Source organism: Nanorana parkeri, unplaced genomic scaffold (genome assembly GCF_000935625.1).
Source record: "Nanorana parkeri isolate BGI_ZX_2015 unplaced genomic scaffold, ASM93562v1 scaffold25, whole genome shotgun sequence".
NCBI classification, from domain to species: domain Eukaryota; kingdom Metazoa; phylum Chordata; class Amphibia; order Anura; family Dicroglossidae; genus Nanorana; species Nanorana parkeri.
Window position 1 is genome coordinate 2,820,661 of NW_017306293.1, and position 19,013 is coordinate 2,839,673.

Below are 19,013 nucleotides of genomic sequence, written 5' to 3' on the forward strand. Positions count from 1 at the left end.
CATGGACACACATATGGCTGGAGGTCGAGGGGATAGCCCCGAGAAAATGGCCGCTCCTTTGACTTGCCGCACCGTTGCACCGACAAATCACGGCCGGAAAGCAGAGGGCTGCTGCACTGAAGTCAGTGGCGAGAGGAACAAACAAAAAAAAGACCAGGTGAGCTCTGTACCCAGGTGGCAGAGCTAGGGGGGTCAGTGGACACAGATGGTGGTGGGCATAGTGGCAGAGGGAGAGCTGAGCGGTCAGTGGACACAGACGGTGGTGGGACAGAGGTGGGCATAGTGGCAGAGGGAGAGCTGAGGGGTCAGTGGACACAGACGGTGGTGGGACAGAGGTGGGCACAGCGGCAGAGGGAAAGCTGGGGGGGGGTCAGTGGACACAGACGGTGGTGGGACAGAGGTGGGCATAGTGGCAGAGGGAGAGCTGAGGGGTCAGTGGACACAGAGGCAGTGGTGGGAGAGGAGAGAGATGGGCACAGTGGCAGAGGAAAAGCCAGACGGGGGTCAGTGGACTCAGAGGGTGGTGGGACAGAAGTGGGCACAGTGGCAGAGGGAGAGCTGTGGGGTCAGTGGACTCAGAGGTGGTGGTGGGAGCACTCTAGCTGGATCTGCTGCTGGGTGAGGAGACTCTCATATTCACCCTGGAGCTGGAGAGCGAGGCAGCCAAGGAGAAAGCTGCGAGTACAAGGACACTGGGCACACAATGAGAATCGAGTACACCGACATCCCTACAAGGGAGAACTCCCATCATCATCTGGGCATATTCTGGAGCTGGGGATGAGCTGGGGGTGCTGACCCATTGTGGGGTGCTCACAGGATATAACCCACGGGGGGTGAATGGGTGATATCTTCAGCAAAGCTCTACATACATATGTAGCGCTGCTATGCTCTGTAGCGATGTACATATTTTTATATGGCTGCAGTGTTTTGTACCGTTGCTCTGTACGTTGATCGATAAATGGCACCATCTTATTGTGCATAGGCAGCATCCTGAGGATGCCGGAAGTGGGTGGGAGGATTGGGGAACCAGTGTAGGCAAAAATCTTTGCACATGCACTGCGCCCATCCAGTGGACATCCGCCTCCCTCTATCACTGATTATCACAGTTCATTTTTAATTATTGCTTGCATTTTTTAAATTATGGGTGTAAGTGGGGCCTCGCGTTTTAGTTTCGCCTAAGGCCTCACAAAGTCTAGAGCCGCCTCTGTTGCTCAGTACATATGAATGAACATAATACGACTACTGACTCATTGCCCAGTAAGCAGGCAGCTGAAATAGGAAGCTGAAAAAGCTAAGAAAGGAAATAAGTAACTGTACTATGAATCACAAGGCTGGCTAAACATAATTACAAATTCTTTATCTGATCAAACTGTTCAATACATGGGCTGCGTCTGTGTATTTTTTGCCTGGAGTTCGTCTTTACATCTAGTTATTATGTTATCATTGATGAGGAAACACAATCTACATCAGGTCTCTGCTTTTATTCATAATTTGTGCTTCCCTTCATTCCATTCTGCGCCTAAAAAAGAATGTTAATACAGTGACTGTAGATAACATCAGAGTACTGACTGTTATTATGTGCAGTACAAACAGACAATTTCAATATACAGTTATACACAATTACCTGCTGTTTTAGACATGTCTAAGATAAGAAATACATATTTTGCAATGAGGTTTAACTAGTGCTGGATCTGGAAGACTCTCAGGAATAATTGCAGCGATAGGCTAGTGAAATTATAGCTGCTTATTGTACTTTGGGAGCTAACACTTTACTAAAGACAGATCATTCCGTCATTTCAAATGTATTGCACACATGCTGAATATGGTTGTTTCCTGTTCATTTTACATGAACCTGTATAACACTTCGGTTGTATGTTGAATATACACGCTTTAGGCTGTGTTCACACCTAGGCAACAGCGTTTTTGATTCCCCTTTTTTGTGCAGTATTACGCACATAAATCAAGTCTCGCGTTTTTGTGAGCAGATTGCAGCTCATTGATGTTAATGAGCAAACGCGCATAACAATGCACGTTTTCAAGCTTTTTCTATCGGTTCTATGGGGCCAAAATGAGCTGTAATATGCCAAAAAAAAGCTCATGTATTTTTTCCACTGACAGGTGTTGCGCTTATTGCGACAAAATGCTTATATATGAACAGGGCCCTAGAAATTAATAGGATATTTTGGGCATATTTTTTGAGCAATTTTTAGGGCAGAAAAAGGGCTACAAAATGCTCAGCATGAACAAGGCCTTAAAGAAGAACTATGAGGTGAGTGATTTCCACTCATCCTCATAGTTGGAGCCGACCTGTGACAAACAAGCTGTCATAGGTCGGCTCAATAGATCGGGAAGTGAGCAGAAACATGCATCGATCTGTTCACTTCCCAATCGTCTCTCTGCAGTGAACGGTGACTGTCAGTCACCTCTCCCCGAAGGTATTCCCCTCCCCTCTCCATTCCTCCAGCGCTGAGTGGAGGAACGAACAGGGGAGGGGTTGGGCACAGCTGGCTCTACCTTTAGATAGGCAGAGTCAGCTGTCACTCACACAGCTGGGTGGATCTCAACAGTAATGTCGGGATCCGTCCCGGCTACAGCGCTCACAGTATATCGCAGGCTATAGCCTGCAATATTCTAAGCTTTGGGTCACGGGAGGACGCTAGTATATGTCCTTCCATGACCCTAAAGAGAACTACGGGGAAAAACACTTACCCCATAGTTCTCTTTTAAGGAAGAATACAGAGGTGTGCAGCCACAAAGTTGTGGCTTTGCAGGGGCATCACAGCCAGTTTGGTCTGTAGAGGAACATAAATGGCACCCAAACAATATTTGTTCTCTTTAGGTGGTTCAAGGTGGTTTTAGTTCAGCAGTCTGTTGTTTATAATGGAATTCACTATTTTGTGTTCAGGTTTCATGTTTGTATAAAAGGGCTTAAAGTGACACCAAACTCAGGAGTTAAATCTTAAAAATGCATTCAAGTACCTTAACTATTAACAAAAATGTATCTTATTTGTGTATCACTCGGCTGTCGAATCTTCAAATCGTCTCTGAATTGGTGCTGACACTGTCCTTCCATCTGGGGAGTGGCTACTTTTGTTCCCCATTGTCCCTGCCAGGGCAGGATTAACATAGGGGCGTTTGGAGCACCAGCTCTAGGCCCACCAGTGAAAATAGCCCCGGCTGTTAGATTTACATATGAATGGATTGTGGTATTTACATCTGAATGAGCCTCCATTTATATGCAAATTATGACATATGAACCCCCCACAATTATAGAAGGTGGTACAGTCTGGGATTCTGGCAGTGTCTCCTTGCATGAAAGGTATTTCACTTCAGCTGTTCTTCATCCAGTGTCTGTTTTATCTGTGTGCTATCTCTGTGGTAACATGTCAGTGATCAGGGTCTATCATATTTGGGGAAGAAGATGATGAAGAGAGATTGTGTACTATTGATCTACAGCAACTGCAATGCATTTGTGGTCTAGTACAGCAATCAGAATTCATAACCCTTTCACAATCTGACTGTGAGCCAGTAATTCTGCCTGAAAGCTGGGTTTAGTTTTAACAATGTCAACATTTCTTTAAGGGGTATGCTGGTCTCCCATCAACTGTGTGAAATGTCTGTGATAACATGCAAACAATAAAAAAGTATCCTGTGGCAGTGGGAGAAGGGGGAGATCACCCCAGCTGCCATCCAGAAGGTGAGATACACAAGAGGGAGGGCTCCATTAAGATACAGCAGAGCGGTGATGAGGGGGAGAGTGGGAGCAGAAGGGTGATGAGTGGGAGCGGAGTGGTGATGAGGGGGGAGAGTGTGAGCAAAGTGGTGACGAGGGGGGAGAGTGGGAGCAAAGGGGTAATGAGGGATAGAGTGGGAGCACAGCGGTGATGAGGGGGAGAGTGGGAGAACTGGGGTGATGAGGAGGAGAGTGAGAGCAAAAGTGTGATGAGGGGGGAGAGTGGGAGCAGAAGGGATGTGGGGGTGAGTGGGACCAGAGGGGAGATGTGGGAACAGAGGGGATGTGGGGCACAGTGGGACCAGAGGGGAGATGTGGGAGCAGAGGGGATGTGGGGCACAGTGGGACCAGAGGGGTGATGAGAGTCACAGATGGTCTCCTCACTGGAGGATTGGGGGGTAATAATAGACGAGGATGGATTTAGCTAATCAAATATTGTCCTATAAACAGGCAGGTTGGATTCAGCTGAGTGTGCATGTTCATCTACAGAGTGAGAATACTTCTGTTATACTACTGGTTAGTGAGAATACCTCCATTACATTGGTGGTAAGTGTAAGGCCTCCTAGCTAATTTTATTAAACATGATTTTTGCCACCTTTAACCCATCAGCAGCCACAACAGATGTCGCAGAATGTTCTGTGTCACATGATGTTTCCTATATATTATATATAAAATGTAATGCAGTGTAATTGGATGATTCTACATTTGATGAATTTGCAAGCAAAAAGAGCATGAAAAGTGAATGTGTAGTTTTTAATTTACCAGTTTGCCTCATTTAGGAAATTCGGGGGTTCAGTGAAAAAGCCTGTTTATTCTGTGTCTTTAAGATATCCAATGTATTGTTCATGCACTTTAATGGTAATTAAAATGTTTTTAAAAAAATGTATTTCCCTAAAAAGGCCCACCAAAATCCTCAGAACCAGGCCCATGATGATCTTAATCCAGCCCTGGTCCCTGTGTATGTTGTAAAGTATCCACCACTCCAAGCTCACTTCCTTGATGGACTACAATCTCACATTTAGTTTAGTCATTTGTATTGAGATTGTAGTCCATCACGGAAGCAAGTTTGCAGTGGTGGATACTTTACAACACACACAGGGACCAAGGGGGACAAAAGTAGCCACCCTCCAGAAGGAAGGACAGTGTCAGCACCAATTCAGAGATGATTTGAGGAACTACAGCTGAGTGATACACAAATAAGATACATTTTTGTTAATAGTTAAGGTACTTGAATGCATTTTTAAGATTTAACTCCTGAGTTTAGTGTCACTTTAGTTTCAATTAATTTTGAATACTAAAAAAGACATTCACCCAAGGGTGGTCCACCAAAGAATTTGTTGGTTCTAGAGCCGGATTGCTTATGTTTTATAATAACTCTTACAAATAGGAAAACCCCTTAATTCAGCAGTCCTCAAACTATGACCCAAACTCAGTCCTATGCTCCTCAGCTCCATCCAGTGGTGGAAACACATATGGCTGGGCGGAAGATTTATAAGTCAGCATGTCTGTGTACATTTGCAAATTTCACTTGTTCTTGACACCAGTTGCCAAAAACCATTACACTGGAGTTCACAAAGAAATCTTACCGCTCCAATTCTCCGGCTGGATCAATGTAATGAAGATCCCATAGGTGCAGGTCAAACGGTGCATTTTCACCTTCAGTCAATCCGGCCGAAAAGCCAGTCGTACTCCACAAATCTTCAAATATAAATCCAATCTTTTGTAAGAAAAAAAACACTAACGCATTTCACCGATAAGGCTTAATCATAGGTTCCTATGATTAAGCCTTATCGGTGAAATGTGTTAAAGGGTTTCTCTTGTACTGGGGAGCACGTTCGTGGTGCATATATACGGTACCTGTGAATTACAATAAAGATTGGATTTATATTTTTAAGACCCGTGGAGTGCGGCTGGCTTTTGGGCTGGATTGACTGAAGGTGAAAACCCACCATTTGGCCTGCACCTATGGGATTTGCAGTATACTGGAGTGTTGAAGAATCAACATGAGATCAGGGCTGATAGCAATTTTAAGGGGAAGTCAGCAGTGGTATCCTCCATATTATTCTCGCAGGAGGTTTCTTTTAAAATGTCCTTGTCAATTTTAGCTACAAAAATGTATAACTTACTAGGTTGAAGTTAATTGTAAACTATAGAACCCAGAAAGCCCCTTTATTAATGAAAACTTGTCTGAAGTGCCATTAAATATGTTTAGTGGGTGAATGAACTCTGTAATTCAGATATTCTGTAACATTCCCGTCTAAGTCATCCGTAAAGGCGTCTTGTTTACCCAGCTTTTGTTATTTTTCATTTTATTACAAAAGCACTCACTGTTGCATCTAAATGAAGGATAATCACTTTGCTCTGATTTCTGATCCTTTAAATCTGCATATATAGAGGTCGACTGTTCTGTATATGTTGTTGATTTGATTTCCAGCTAAATTACAAGTTACCAGATTAGAACCAATTCATGAGATGATATTTAATTGTGTCCCACAGGGAGGAGAACACAACAGAGAGAGAGAGGAGTTATAACATGACAGTGAGCGGATTCATCACTGAGACAGAGAGGGTAGGGGGGAGATTAGAACACTATGAGATGGAGAGCTTACAATATTGACAGCAAGAATCACATTTATACAGTCTAGACGGACAGCAATTGTGGGGCAAAGCTAATCTAGTGAGTCTCACACTAGATTATCAAGATGATTATCTTTGACAAACTGAATTCCTAATGACAAGCCAGATTTTTTACTATCTGGAGCTAGTTGCAAGGTTAAAGATACCTGGATATGCCCCTTAGTGCTGCATACTGCTAACATTCTTTTAAGTACGTATAAGTGCAGTGCTTTGGTCAATCACACCTTTTGATTTATTTTTAGACCCTAGGCTTTAAACATTAATGTATTTAATCCTGTCAGTGTTAGATGTAAAGTATGCCAACCAATATGACATTAGTTTGAGCAACCTAGTGTTAGCTGAGTACTACAAGCTGCTTTGTGCTTTTGTGAGTTAACTGTGGTGATGGGCGGGTGGGTTTGTGGAGCGCTGAAATAGTTAGCAATTTGCTAAGTCAGTGGGAGGCGAATTTTCTAAATCATTTTTTTCCATTTTCAAGGCTGACAGGAGATTGTCAATTAAAGGATATGGGAAGCCGGGCACTGCCATGGGGGACCTATACCAACGCAAAAAGAAAATGTAATAAATATTGTTCAGCGAGGAGATGGCCCTCCATGTTATTTGATGGGCGTGATATGGGAAAAACTCAAATTCTTCAAATTACATGTGCCAGAGATGCCTTTAAGTGATCCCCTGTAACAGCATCACCGACACTGTATTCTGTACAATGTCACAAAATACAGTTTTCCTTTTTTTTTCATTATTCTTTGACTTACATAAAGCAGCAGCATGCTTATCTGATTCATTTGAAGTGTTAAAAAAAAGTTGCTGCTGTGACATATGATTTTTGTATCTTGCAGTAATAGGCTAGAATTGAGTGATTGAAGTACTGTAGTAGATAGAACAGATCTAAAAACTATGTAAAGGTTTACATGTCTAACAAAAATAAAGCTAGATTCCTCAACTTTGTAGATGCCAAACAGGGGCAAAACATGTTTCATAGCATAGATTGTGTATAATATATTATAAACACAGAGTGCACAAAAATACTTCAGAATCACAAACCCACATTCCAGAGATAAGGCAGTTGTTACGAAGATTAAATAAACATTACAGAGCAACATTTCAGAGACAATAGCCAGACATACTGTGTAGCAAAGTGGCTTGAGACTATGTAAGCAGCTTGATTGGGCAGCAATGAAAGAGAGAGAGACAAGGCAGGTTTTTTTTTATTATAGTATATTATGTCAGAGATAAGAGCCAGAAAAACAGAAAATACATGCTTCACATCATGTAAGCCTTTTTCTTAGGCTGAATTTTAAGAGGGAAAGACAAAGCACTTTTTATCAGGGAGAATTTGTGTGAATCATGCGTTGTCGCAAACGTGAACCTCATTCCTAGTTAGCTGCGTACTGTTAGTTGTTGCAATATGTAATGGAGGCCTAATGTCTTTTATTTTATTTTCACCGTTCATGTCTTCCTTATTTTTTTTTCTGTTTTTAAGTGGATGGATGCATACACCAGGCAGCAGGTCCTCTCTTGAAGCATGAATGCAGCTCTCTTGGTGGCTGTGAAACTGGACAGTCAAAAATTACCTGTGGCTACCTACTTCCTGCTAGATGTGAGTATAATGTACCAGTGTACACCCCTTGGAAGTCAGTTACAATATGTTATTTAAATTGATGTCAGCATCATTATAACAAGACTACTCATTAAAAATAAACTCTAAGAAATGAGTCATATCATTTAGAATTCTGATTTTATCATGCATCCAATATTAACACAAAGCTAAAGTTAGAAAGACTACTGAGTTTACCTATGAGTTTTACATTATTTTACTACAGGCAGATAAAACAGGCTTTTCAGATGGCATTGAGTGAGAAGCACTGCAGCCAGTCATTCTGTCCTGCTAATAGGGGCCTATTACAGGGTTTTAATAATATGTTTTATGATGAGGGGTTGTATTATTAGAATAGGTGTGCACAATGAGTTGAAAAAATATAGTAGTGCAATCAAGACTGCCAGATAGGAATGGTCAACACTCTTTGTGGTCTAGGCCTATGTAGTTGTGATTAAAAGACTACAAAGCACATATTGACATTGATAGTTTTAGATGGAAGTATGTGTAAAGCTAGCCATTCGGCCATACACCTATAGATTATTTGCAGATTTTCTATAGTCAGTTGGAAAAAGTGCAACAGATTCCTCATCTATACTAAATTGTGTGGATGGAGAAATCTCCCACTGGGCCAAGCTTCAGTATCTTGCTAGTCAGCCCTGCTGTCAAAATATCTGAACAATTTGATTAGATGCAGGCATTGTTCAGGTATTTTGAGAGCCAGCAGGGCCGACTAGTAAGATACTGAAGCTTGGCCCAATGAGAGATTCCTCCAGGTGTGTGTGTGGGAAGGCATTTTCTGCATTACAGAGTATTTTCAGTCTGTACAATTAAAACCAGTTATTTTCAGTGTTCTTGTGTGTGGAAATATGTTTTTAATTGATCTATTTTAGCAGTCATCGATAAAGGACGAGTGTGGTGGTGTGTGTGGGGGGGGGGGGGGGGAAGTACTGAGGGTGAAATCCGCCTTCCTGTAGTGAAGTGTAAATTTGGATTAAGGGGTTCCAAAGTTTGTTGTATTTCTCTGTTATTTTGTAGTTGCCATTAGAAGATCAGTGGTTTTCACCTTGTTAATATAGTTAAGGAGTTTTAATGGGGAAGTAGATAGCTTCCATGTAAGTGCTATCAAACATTGTGCAGCTGTTCATAGCTATTCATGGTCACTGAAAGATGTTGGAAAGGTAGTCCTAGCACATAATGGGTGGGATCAAAGGGCACATGGGATCCAAGGATATTGGAGATTATATCCTTCATGAGTGCCAAATAAGTCCTTATACTGCAGCTTAACCAAGTATACAGTATATAAAATAGGGAGCCTATCCCTGATTGACATCTCCAGCATAAATTAGAAACAGAGGGAAATATTTCATAGAGGCTTATAGGTTTTCATTGTAAAGCATACATATAAAGCTTTTGCTTTCACAACTCCAGATAGTTTGCCAAGAGGTGATGGGGAGTTCATGGCCCAGGTCCTTTACATTATTCCACTTTATCATGTATTGATGTTTTCAAAAAGGATCACTTGGCAAAGAAATCAGGAGTTGCTAAATCTCAGAGCTCAACCCCTTTCTGGAGGGATGGTCTCCATATATGAGTCCAACTGGTTAGGTTACGAGAAGGTAGCAAATGTTTAAAGGGTTAGAGCTTGTAAGTAGGAGTAAAAATCTTTAGTAGGTATAGAGTATTTCTCCTGTAATGCAGTGAAGGAGAGCAATCACTTGTCTCCACCATCGACTACCTAAAGAATTTTAAATAGATCATGCTTGCTCCAGGACTGAACCATATATTGTGTAGAACTATCTGGTATTGCTAGTATGAATAAAAAAGAGGACATGGCAGATTAGTTGTAGTTATGGAGTACTTATCCTTTCTCTTCCTCCAGATACCTTTCGTAAAGCCATGGGTCTCAATAGGTCTGTGTTTGGTATATTGATGTTGGAGCTCCGTAGCATTGAATTTGGGGATACAGATGCTAGTCAGAGCTTCTCCTGTTCTGTCCACTTATCAAATGCATGAAAAGTGGACCAGAATGCAAGGGTTCTTAAGTAGGCTACATGATATTATTTATGCAGGGCAGGGACCACAAGGCCAGCTTGCAGTTTAGAGGGGAAATAGGTTAATTGGATATTCTATGGCTTGCTGTTTCCATAAGGTGATGTTTTGAATTTTCATTTGTAGGGTCTTGAACAAGTATTGGAATTTCAGGAGGATAGACATTTTTACTGAAGCCAAATGGCCTAGGAGTGAGAGATGTAGAGATTTCCATTTCTGGAGGGTGTGTGAGATGTCTCTGAACAGAGAAGAGCTATTTTCTCCATACAATGAGTCATAAGATGGAGTAATAGGTACCCAGGATACTTAAGAGAGTCAGAATGTTATGGTATTTATCTTATAGCCCGATGACTGACAATATTGGGAAAGTCCATTATGGAGGTTCGGAGGAGTAGTAATGTGTTGTGTGAGCGTAAGTAGTATGTCCTCCATGAATAGCAAGAGGGTAAAGGGTTTATTCTTCCCTCTAATGCCTTTGTATGTTAGGATTAGCTCTAATGCAGACTTCAACCATGTCCACACATACAGCAAAGATGAGAGGCAATAAGAGGCATCCTTGCTGGGTGCCACTGTATATCTGTATGGATGTGGCATGTGGGGTTCTCACTGCCACAGAGGGAGTTGAATATAGGGCCAAAATGGAAGACAAAAGAGACAGAAGGGCGCCCAACCCAGTGCAGATAATCCTTTTCATTTTAAAAGACACGATAAACAGGAGTGCAAGGGTAGTCACAATGGTATGTCAGACAACAGCGTATATGGATGATTTCAGAGAAACAGCAGTTTCAGTACTGCAATCTGTCTGTGTGCCACTGGATTGTGGCGTCGTTGACGCGTTTCCGGGGTCACGCTCCCTTCTTCAGAACGTGACCTCAACCTCCTCATTGTCCCCTTAAATAGGGGCCAAATGGCCTGGAAAAAGGGAACCCTGATGCCTATATGGTATAAGGTAGAGGTTAAAGTAAAGGTAGAAGTCCAACTATGTCTATCCAAGGCCTTCTCTGTGTTGAAGCTAAGTTGAAGCTTTGGTGTTCATTTTGTTAACAACACAAGTTAGGTCTATGGCTTGTCTTGTTTTGTCCCTGGCAGAATGGTAGCAAAGGGTTAAGGCTATAGGGCAGAATCTTTATATCTGAGTTTAAGATGACTTTGGGATTATAATTAGCACATTCCCATAGGTCTTTTCCAGGCTTGGGAATCGCTTTGATGTCGGAATGAAGCATAGACGTAGGGAAGGAGTTGCCCAAGAGAACACTCTTAAAGAGAGTAACCAAGTAGGGGGTGTAAGGAGCTGTCTTCTTTTAAATGACTGGAGCTGTGTGCATTGCAAAACACGAGATGCCATATGACAATAATTATTGAGAGAAGGAGTAGTGTGGTGTACAGAATCAATTCTAGCATGACATTAGAGGTGCTATGTGAGTAAGAGATCCCTTCATGTATTTCATGGAAAATTTTCAAGTTTGCCTGAAGTGTACTGGAATAATGTCCATTGTACACAAGTGACTTTCCATAGTAGTATTGTGTGACTGCCTTAAATACAAATACATTTATGCTAATTCTCTCTTTCCTTTCTTTCTAGTGCTAGTTAAACAGGTTTATATCTATAGGCCATCAATTGGTGCTAGATGTGTTATAACACTCTTTCTTCAAATGCCTCTTTTTGTTCCCTATCTAGGATTAAAACATCATTCAATCACATTCTGGGGTACTTTTTTGCTTTGTATAATGTATGTTTTTTTGCTACTAGATGTTATTCATACAGTGGGTCCAGTGGCAGAGGGAAATCCTGGTCCCACACAAAAGGAGGATCTGAGTAACTGCTACAAGAACAGCATGCACCTGGCATCTGAGAACAAGCTCCGCTCAGTGGTGAGATACTAGCACTAGTTACCATTAACTGAAAATCTTTACAATGAGAATATGTTCTCTTAATTAAATTCTCCAGCACTTAGCGGTTTTACATCTCCTATTCATTTATTGTCAGGCTTAACAAATCTGTAATGCTTCTATCTATTTTATACTTCCTCTTTTCTCTCACACCCTCCTCTCTTTTCTCTCCATTTATCATCACAGGCGATGAACACCTCTAGTAGTTCAATAGAAATATTGACTGTAGCCTTCCTGTGTGATAATACATTTACTCTAGTTATGCTTGATATCTAACTAAACCATGGATCACTATGACTTTTATTATTTTTCTATTAATATTAATTGCATCTCATGAACAAAATAAATAACCAACTGGCACTAGAGATTGATCTTAGAAATAAAGAAAAAAGTCAACTTCTGTTCTGTTCTTCATCTTCTCTATATAGTGATGTAAATGTTCTGCAGTTCGCAATCTAAAAAAAGAAATATCAAGGATGCATAACTTTATTATGTGGGTTTCTGTTATTCATAGAAAGTTTTTAATGCTAACAAATGATTTACATCAAGCTGATCTCTTTAACATATATATCTAGAACAGCAATAAGTATATACATTCCATTTAAATAACACTACCAAAGCTAAATGACTACAATTATATTAATAATTTTATTGAAAAATATTTATCCTTTTACAGGCTTTCCCATGTATCTCTACTGGAGTATTTGGTGAGTATGCAGCCTATGGTGTGTATTTATGTTTTGGATAGTTATGATATTTTGTTTTTATATACTATGCTTTTCCACCAGGATACCCCTCTGAGGAGGCTGCTGATGTAGCACTGGAAAACATTAGGAGCTACCTGGAGGACCACAAGGACAAGGTGGGTGCTCTAGTCAAAAGAGGCTCAAAGATAATTTAGAACAAATAAATTATTTTTCCTGAAAAAAAGAGATGAGGCAGAGAAAAGCTACAGAGACATAGGGGAAATATCAGACTTATAAGAACATGGTACAAAAATCACAAACAAAAAGAGAAAACAGAACACGTTCCATTCTTGCTAGGGATGCACAGATACTTTTCGAGTACCAGTGCAGATACTTGGCATTTTCATGAGAGCTACCAGGGTTGCAGAGGTTGCAGCCGGGACCTGGCTCTGGTGCTCTACCACTGTCCTGAAATCATTAGTCTGTATTGTTTTAGAAAAACTGAGGCCTCCGAATCTCTTCCCTTGATAAATAAAATGTATCAAGGGGAGAGAACCACAGCAATTGCCGCTCTCAGGGAATCTGCCACTCCAGGCAAATGCCTTGTTTGCCTCACGGCAGATACGCCCCTGATGGTCTGTTCACCAAGTGCAGTGAAATAGTTGTTGTTCTTTGGAAATATGTAACTTCCAGTTGATGTTCTTCATATTTTTTCACAAAAGACAGACAGCATGATAAAACCATGATCAGTTACCCATGGAAAACAAAGTAATCCAAGGATATAATGCCCTAAAAAGAGGAATTGAATAGCAGCTGGATAAAAAATTTGATTTGAGGTGCATAGAAAATGTAAGACAAAGTGAACAGAGGTTTGTGCACACCACTAAAAAGAATTTTGGAGAATTTAAATTGACTATTAGTAGTAAAAAGTATCCTTTTAAAAAAGACAGCTTGCTTCTTTTCTGTGTGTAGGCTTGTACGCTTTAAACTGTAGATGGGCGAATGCATTTGAGATCAGTTTTAAAATGTCTCTAAGATTTCACAGGTGTTTCTGACCTCCTTATGACCTGCATGGTATCAAACTAATTTAAGCTGTTTTTGTATCCTTATCTGTATGGGGATTAAAATAAAAGCTTTAAAGCAAACAAAATGACTAGTCACCAGTATTGCCTGTGGTCTCTCCCCCCGCAGCTTATCTTTTCCCCATTACTGGTGACTATCGACCATCTTGGCAGAGGAGCAGGGCTTTGCTTACTCATGTCAGAGGTGAACCACCTCCTGATGCCTGGTGATCTGATGAATGGTGGGATGATTATTTAAAAGCTGTAGGAGAGGTGCACAAAGCACAGATCCACAAAAGGAGCACAGAAGAAGCAGGAAGATCCTTGCACTGCAGGTCCTTGGGCACAGCTTTCTCTCCTGCAAGAACAGTGAGCATCACAGTAGTGATATCACCAAATCTCATTCCAAATCTCATGAGGGAGCAGTCACAAATACAGTGGCTTAGTTTATCTCACACTGCATATAAACAGGTATAAAGCTTAAGGCACAAAAATCAAGACAAAAGGTAAGTTCTTCAAGGTATGGCTGAGGCATCTTTAAAGTACATCTGAAGCCAATTCTTTTTTTAGTTTTGGATAGACTGGAGAGAGATTAGAACACCCACCAGGTTTTATTGGTGTCTGTGTTCCCATTAGGGAGATTCACCCTCTCTATTTGGGTACACTAGGTCTGGTGATCTTGCTAAATTAAATCCAATAATGATCTGCGCTCAGGTTGATAAACGCCCCGTGTAGATTGTGCAGCTATGCTAAAGGTGTTTAACCGTCAGAAAGTGTTTAGTTGTGCACTGCACAGCAACCAATTCTGCATTGATAGAATTAGTTGCTGCGCAGTGCACAAGTATATACACTGGTGATCTTGCTGCCCACCAGCGATTTCCCTCACTTTGGAGGGTTTCCTCTAACTTCCTGTTGTAATTATCAGACAGGAAGTGAAGAGAAATCTCAGTGGGACAAGGATGCCCCAAAAAAGCTAGGTTAAGGGTTAATGTTAGGGATCTTATTATGTTTAGTGGTTTAGCTGAGGTTAAGTGTTACTGTCCGCGTAAAGCAATACTGCTGATAAAATAAAGGGAAAAAACACAGCTAGTTAAAATACATTTATAATACTCAACCGTAAACCTTTTGTCAGATGTGGTCACTCCTACAGAAGGTTAGTTTACAATAGTTAAAACTGGGGGGCAGGAGGAGGAAAGATAAATGGTAAGTCTATACCTTATGAACCAAGGATTTATTTGTTCCATCTTACAACATCCTCAATAAAAATATATTAAAAAACCTTAATACTCTTTATGCTTAATGCGGCTAAAGCACTCATCCCAAAATATTGGAAATCCTTGAACATTCCATCAATAACAGAATGGTTCGAAAATATAGACACGCTGCGATTAATGGAGGAATTAGTCCATATGAGCAACTGTGACTACAAAGGCTTTTATAAACCCTGGACAACTTGACTAGATTTTAAACAAATAGAAATATATACTATACATATGATTGAATCTATTAAAAGCCCCACATGAGGATTAAGAGGGAAGAAGGGATTACAAGAAAAAAGAAAAGGAAGAAAGCTAAAGATGGAAATCAGGAAACATTGACGGACATAAGTGCCCACAGAAGTGATTAAAAAGTGTTGGAAATAAATTGAATCCTTCCAAAAAGAGGGGATAGAGACAGGGGTAGGGGGATACCCTATCACCCCCAATTGTGTTTTTTTCTTGTTTTTGTACTGTTTTTGTTTCATTTGTGGGATTTTAATGTATGTAAATATGGATTCCTTTGCCATTTTATCAAAAGAGAAGAGGTGTTGGGTGTATTTTTTTTCCCTCCACATACATTAAACACTAGAGAATGAATAAGAAGATCACTACATTTAATAAAATGTGTTACACATGGAACTATATAAAACGTTTAGGAAATAGACACTAAATATACAAGGGGGGTGAAATAAAAAATGTTTGAAATTGTTACTTTTGTTACAAGTAGAATTCAAAGAGAAGGGAAGACCTTGCATTTAAAATGGTCACATATACCCCCCCCCCATTCCCCCCATCCTCTCTCTTTATGAGTTGGGAGAGGTAATGAAATGGTTGAAATGAATGGAAGATTAAGATTTATGCTATAACTTAAGATAACTTATAAAATAAGATAAGATGGATACATACATGTATGAAGGTATAAGAATGTATATGTATATGGAAATGGAATGGTTGTAAACTAAAAATTTATAAATTAAATTAAACACAAAAAAAGCTAGGTTAAGGGTTAATGTTAGGGCTTTTATTATGTTTAGTGGTTTAGCTGATGCTAAACACTGCTGATAAGATAAAGGGGGAAAAACACAGCTAGTTAAAATACATTTATAATACTCAAGAGTAAACCATTTGTCCTCTTACAGAAGGTTAGTTAACAATAGTTAAAACTGGTGTCAGGATAGCTGGTAAACAAATTGGAAGTACTGTCACAGACCAGCGTTACAACTTATCTGTTTCTTGTAGTTCTACTAACTTGTGTGTCACAGATCTGTTGCTTGTAGTTCCACTATATGTGCTCTGTTCCTAACTGGCTCTTGCACTGGTCTGGCAACTTTAGGCGTCACCCGATCTTACCTACTGATTCATTTGCAGATTCTCAGCCAATCAGTGCTGTCAGCTTGAGAACAATCCGGGGGTTTCACCTGATTGCTCACCCTATTTAAACTCAAAGCTCACAGCTTGCTGCCCAAGCAATGCTTTTCCTAGCTAGTCGCTGAACCCCTGTAAGCTGTCAAATTGGTTGTTCTTGTTGCTGTTCTGTGTACCCACCTTTGACCTCTTCCTGGTAATCCCTGTCTGCTACCTGTCCTGACCTTTGGCTTGTCTTCTAGTATCCGTGTCTGTTGCCTGTCCCGACCTTTATCTTTTCTCCTGGTGATCCTGGTCAGCAGCCTGCCCTGACCTCTGGCCTTGTCTCCTGATGACTGTCATCTACGTTAGCTAAATAGGGTGAACCTAGGGGGTCACAACCTGGGGTCAGCATGCAGCAAAATCTATCTCCAAATCAGGAGTTTTGGAGAATAGTAGCTGGCCCTTATATTCCACTTCCTGGGGCATCCCATGCTACCTACTCTACATCATGGCATTGCACCCTGCCCAGACGTCCAGTCAGTGGCAAGCTAGACATTCCGTCACCCGAGGCAAAGACTCCTGCCCCCACCCCACACTTCTGGCATCTCCTTCTTTTGTCAAGGCAGTGCCTCTCCTGATCCACCACAGAGGCAAGGCTTTAAATCTCCTCATTCTCCAATGCTACTTTATTCATTAAAGAGCCGCTTCTCCCTGCAAGTGTGTGCTGTGTATTATTATCTGACGGGGCACTTGTGGTATGCTCTACTACTCTGCTAAACAAATTAGTCGGTTGAAGTGGCGGACCTTAAGAACAAAGGGCCCTGGTGCAAGATTTTTTCTTGTCCCCCCCCAGGGCAGATGCAGAAGGGTAGATGTAGAGGATTGCAGCAGGGCAGCTGTGTAGGATCACAGCAGGGGCAGATGTGGAGAATTGCAGCAGGGGCAGATGCAGAGAATTGCAGCAGGGGCATATGCGGAGGATTGCAGCAGGGGCAGATGTGGAGGATTGCAGCAGGGGCAGATGTGGAGGATGGCAGCAGGGGCAGATGTGGAGGAACGCAGCAGGGGCAGATGTGGAGGATTGCAGCAGGGGCAGATGTGGAGGATGGCAGCAGGGGCAGATGTGGAGGAACGCAGCAGGGGCAGATGTGGAGGATTGCAGCAGGGGCAGATGTGCAGACCGGGGCTGTAAACAGGCCCCACTGTGGTTCCCTGGAAGGCTGCCGCGAGGTTCCCAGCAAGCGCAGTACCATACGGCTGCCAAAAAAATTGAATTGCCATTCCTTCTCCACTGAAGGGGGGCAGGGCCAAATATCACTGGGCCTTCCCCCAGCCCCAGGCCCTGATGCGGTAGGTCCGCCCTTGGTCGATTGCTCACTCTGCAGACGGTGCCCCTCCTCATGCGGAGCCCGAAGCACATGCCCACCCCTAACTTTGGCCCTGCGTCCAGTCATCCTTCACTCTGCTAAGCCCAGCTCAAAGTCAGCCTACACTACCCGCAGCTCTCTTGCCACCCTAGGTGACCCACAAGTGTAACCAGGGTCAACACCCTAGAGTCTGACCCTAACACAAATATTTAGTAACAATAAAAGGTGGTCTCAAAATGTACAAACTATTCAGTTTAAGGCCCCACTCACACTGCGCGATTCGCAAATCGCGCGTTTGCGACACACGACCCACGACAGCAGGACCCTTTGCCCCATTGAGAAGCATTGGAGAGCAATAACGCGCGGTAAATTGCCGCGATATCGTGGGAATTACCGCGCGATAAATCGCTAAGTGTGAACGGGGCCTTAAGGAAAACCTTACATGAGAGAAATATAGGGATTGACATAGTTGACCCCCTCCTAAGAACTCCTAGTTGCCTGGCTGTTATGCTGACTCTATGACTTTATTACTGTGTTAGTCACTGACCCAGAACAAGAATGCAGATGAGAAAGTACTACTGTAATAGAGTCAGCATGCCAGCCAGATACATAGGATTTGCAGAAGAAGCAATGGGCAATGGCAGCCTACATAGTTCTGTCATAACAAGTTTTTTTTTTGTAAATGGTTTTGCTTTCTGTGTCCAGAATTGCTTTATAAATATTTTAAATGGACACTTATATTGTTCTGCAGGTCTGTTTTCATTATTTCCAGCATGAGGTGATGAGTAAAAGGCAGAAGCAGGGAATAGAACAATGCTACAGTGAACTCTGGAGTAAGGAAAATAGACCAATAGATGAGTGTTGGTAGGATTATACTTAATCAGCTCATTATTCTCGAAATGGCCAAAGGATCATTGCTTTGTCTTATGTTAATGCCTCCATATTACATAACTGCATTCATATGGAGTCATTGTTACATATAATATTATTTTATAGATGTATGGCTCAGGTTTGGCTCTAACATGGGGTTCTAGGCAAACCCTGCTTGTTCATGAATGTGCCAAAATAATGGGGGATTTTACTGTGAAAGTAGCCAACTAATGATAATGCACTTTCTGGCCTTTGAACTGATGTCAGTTGGCTTGCAAAGGACCAATAGGATTTCGAATAAGCCAGTATAATTTATATAAATATATAATGTCCGTGAAGTCACCGGACTCCTCCCCCCTTCGCTAGCCGACGGAGCCACTTGGGCCGGTGAGTTTGCCCAAGAAACTTTCTGCACGAGCACCAGCCAAGGCATTGGCGTATACACATACAGCACAGCAATGAAGTAATAAAATGAACTAGGATCACACTAATCCAGCACGTAATTATTCTGAGT

The 19,013-nt window shown here is 41.7% G+C and overlaps 1 protein-coding gene across 1 annotated transcript in view; it reads left to right on the plus strand.

Annotated features, from left to right (window-relative positions):
- MACROD1 (MACRO domain containing 1) overlaps nucleotides 1-19,013 on the plus strand; it is a 604,497-nt gene that overhangs the window by 570,834 nt on the left and 14,650 nt on the right. Inside the window, exons 5-8 of the mRNA XM_018565541.1 lie at nucleotides 7,854-7,970; nucleotides 11,770-11,891; nucleotides 12,586-12,616; nucleotides 12,698-12,771. Coding sequence (XP_018421043.1) covers nucleotides 7,854-7,970; nucleotides 11,770-11,891; nucleotides 12,586-12,616; nucleotides 12,698-12,771 — 344 coding nt within the window. The remainder of the gene's footprint in view (nucleotides 1-7,853; nucleotides 7,971-11,769; nucleotides 11,892-12,585; nucleotides 12,617-12,697; nucleotides 12,772-19,013) is intronic.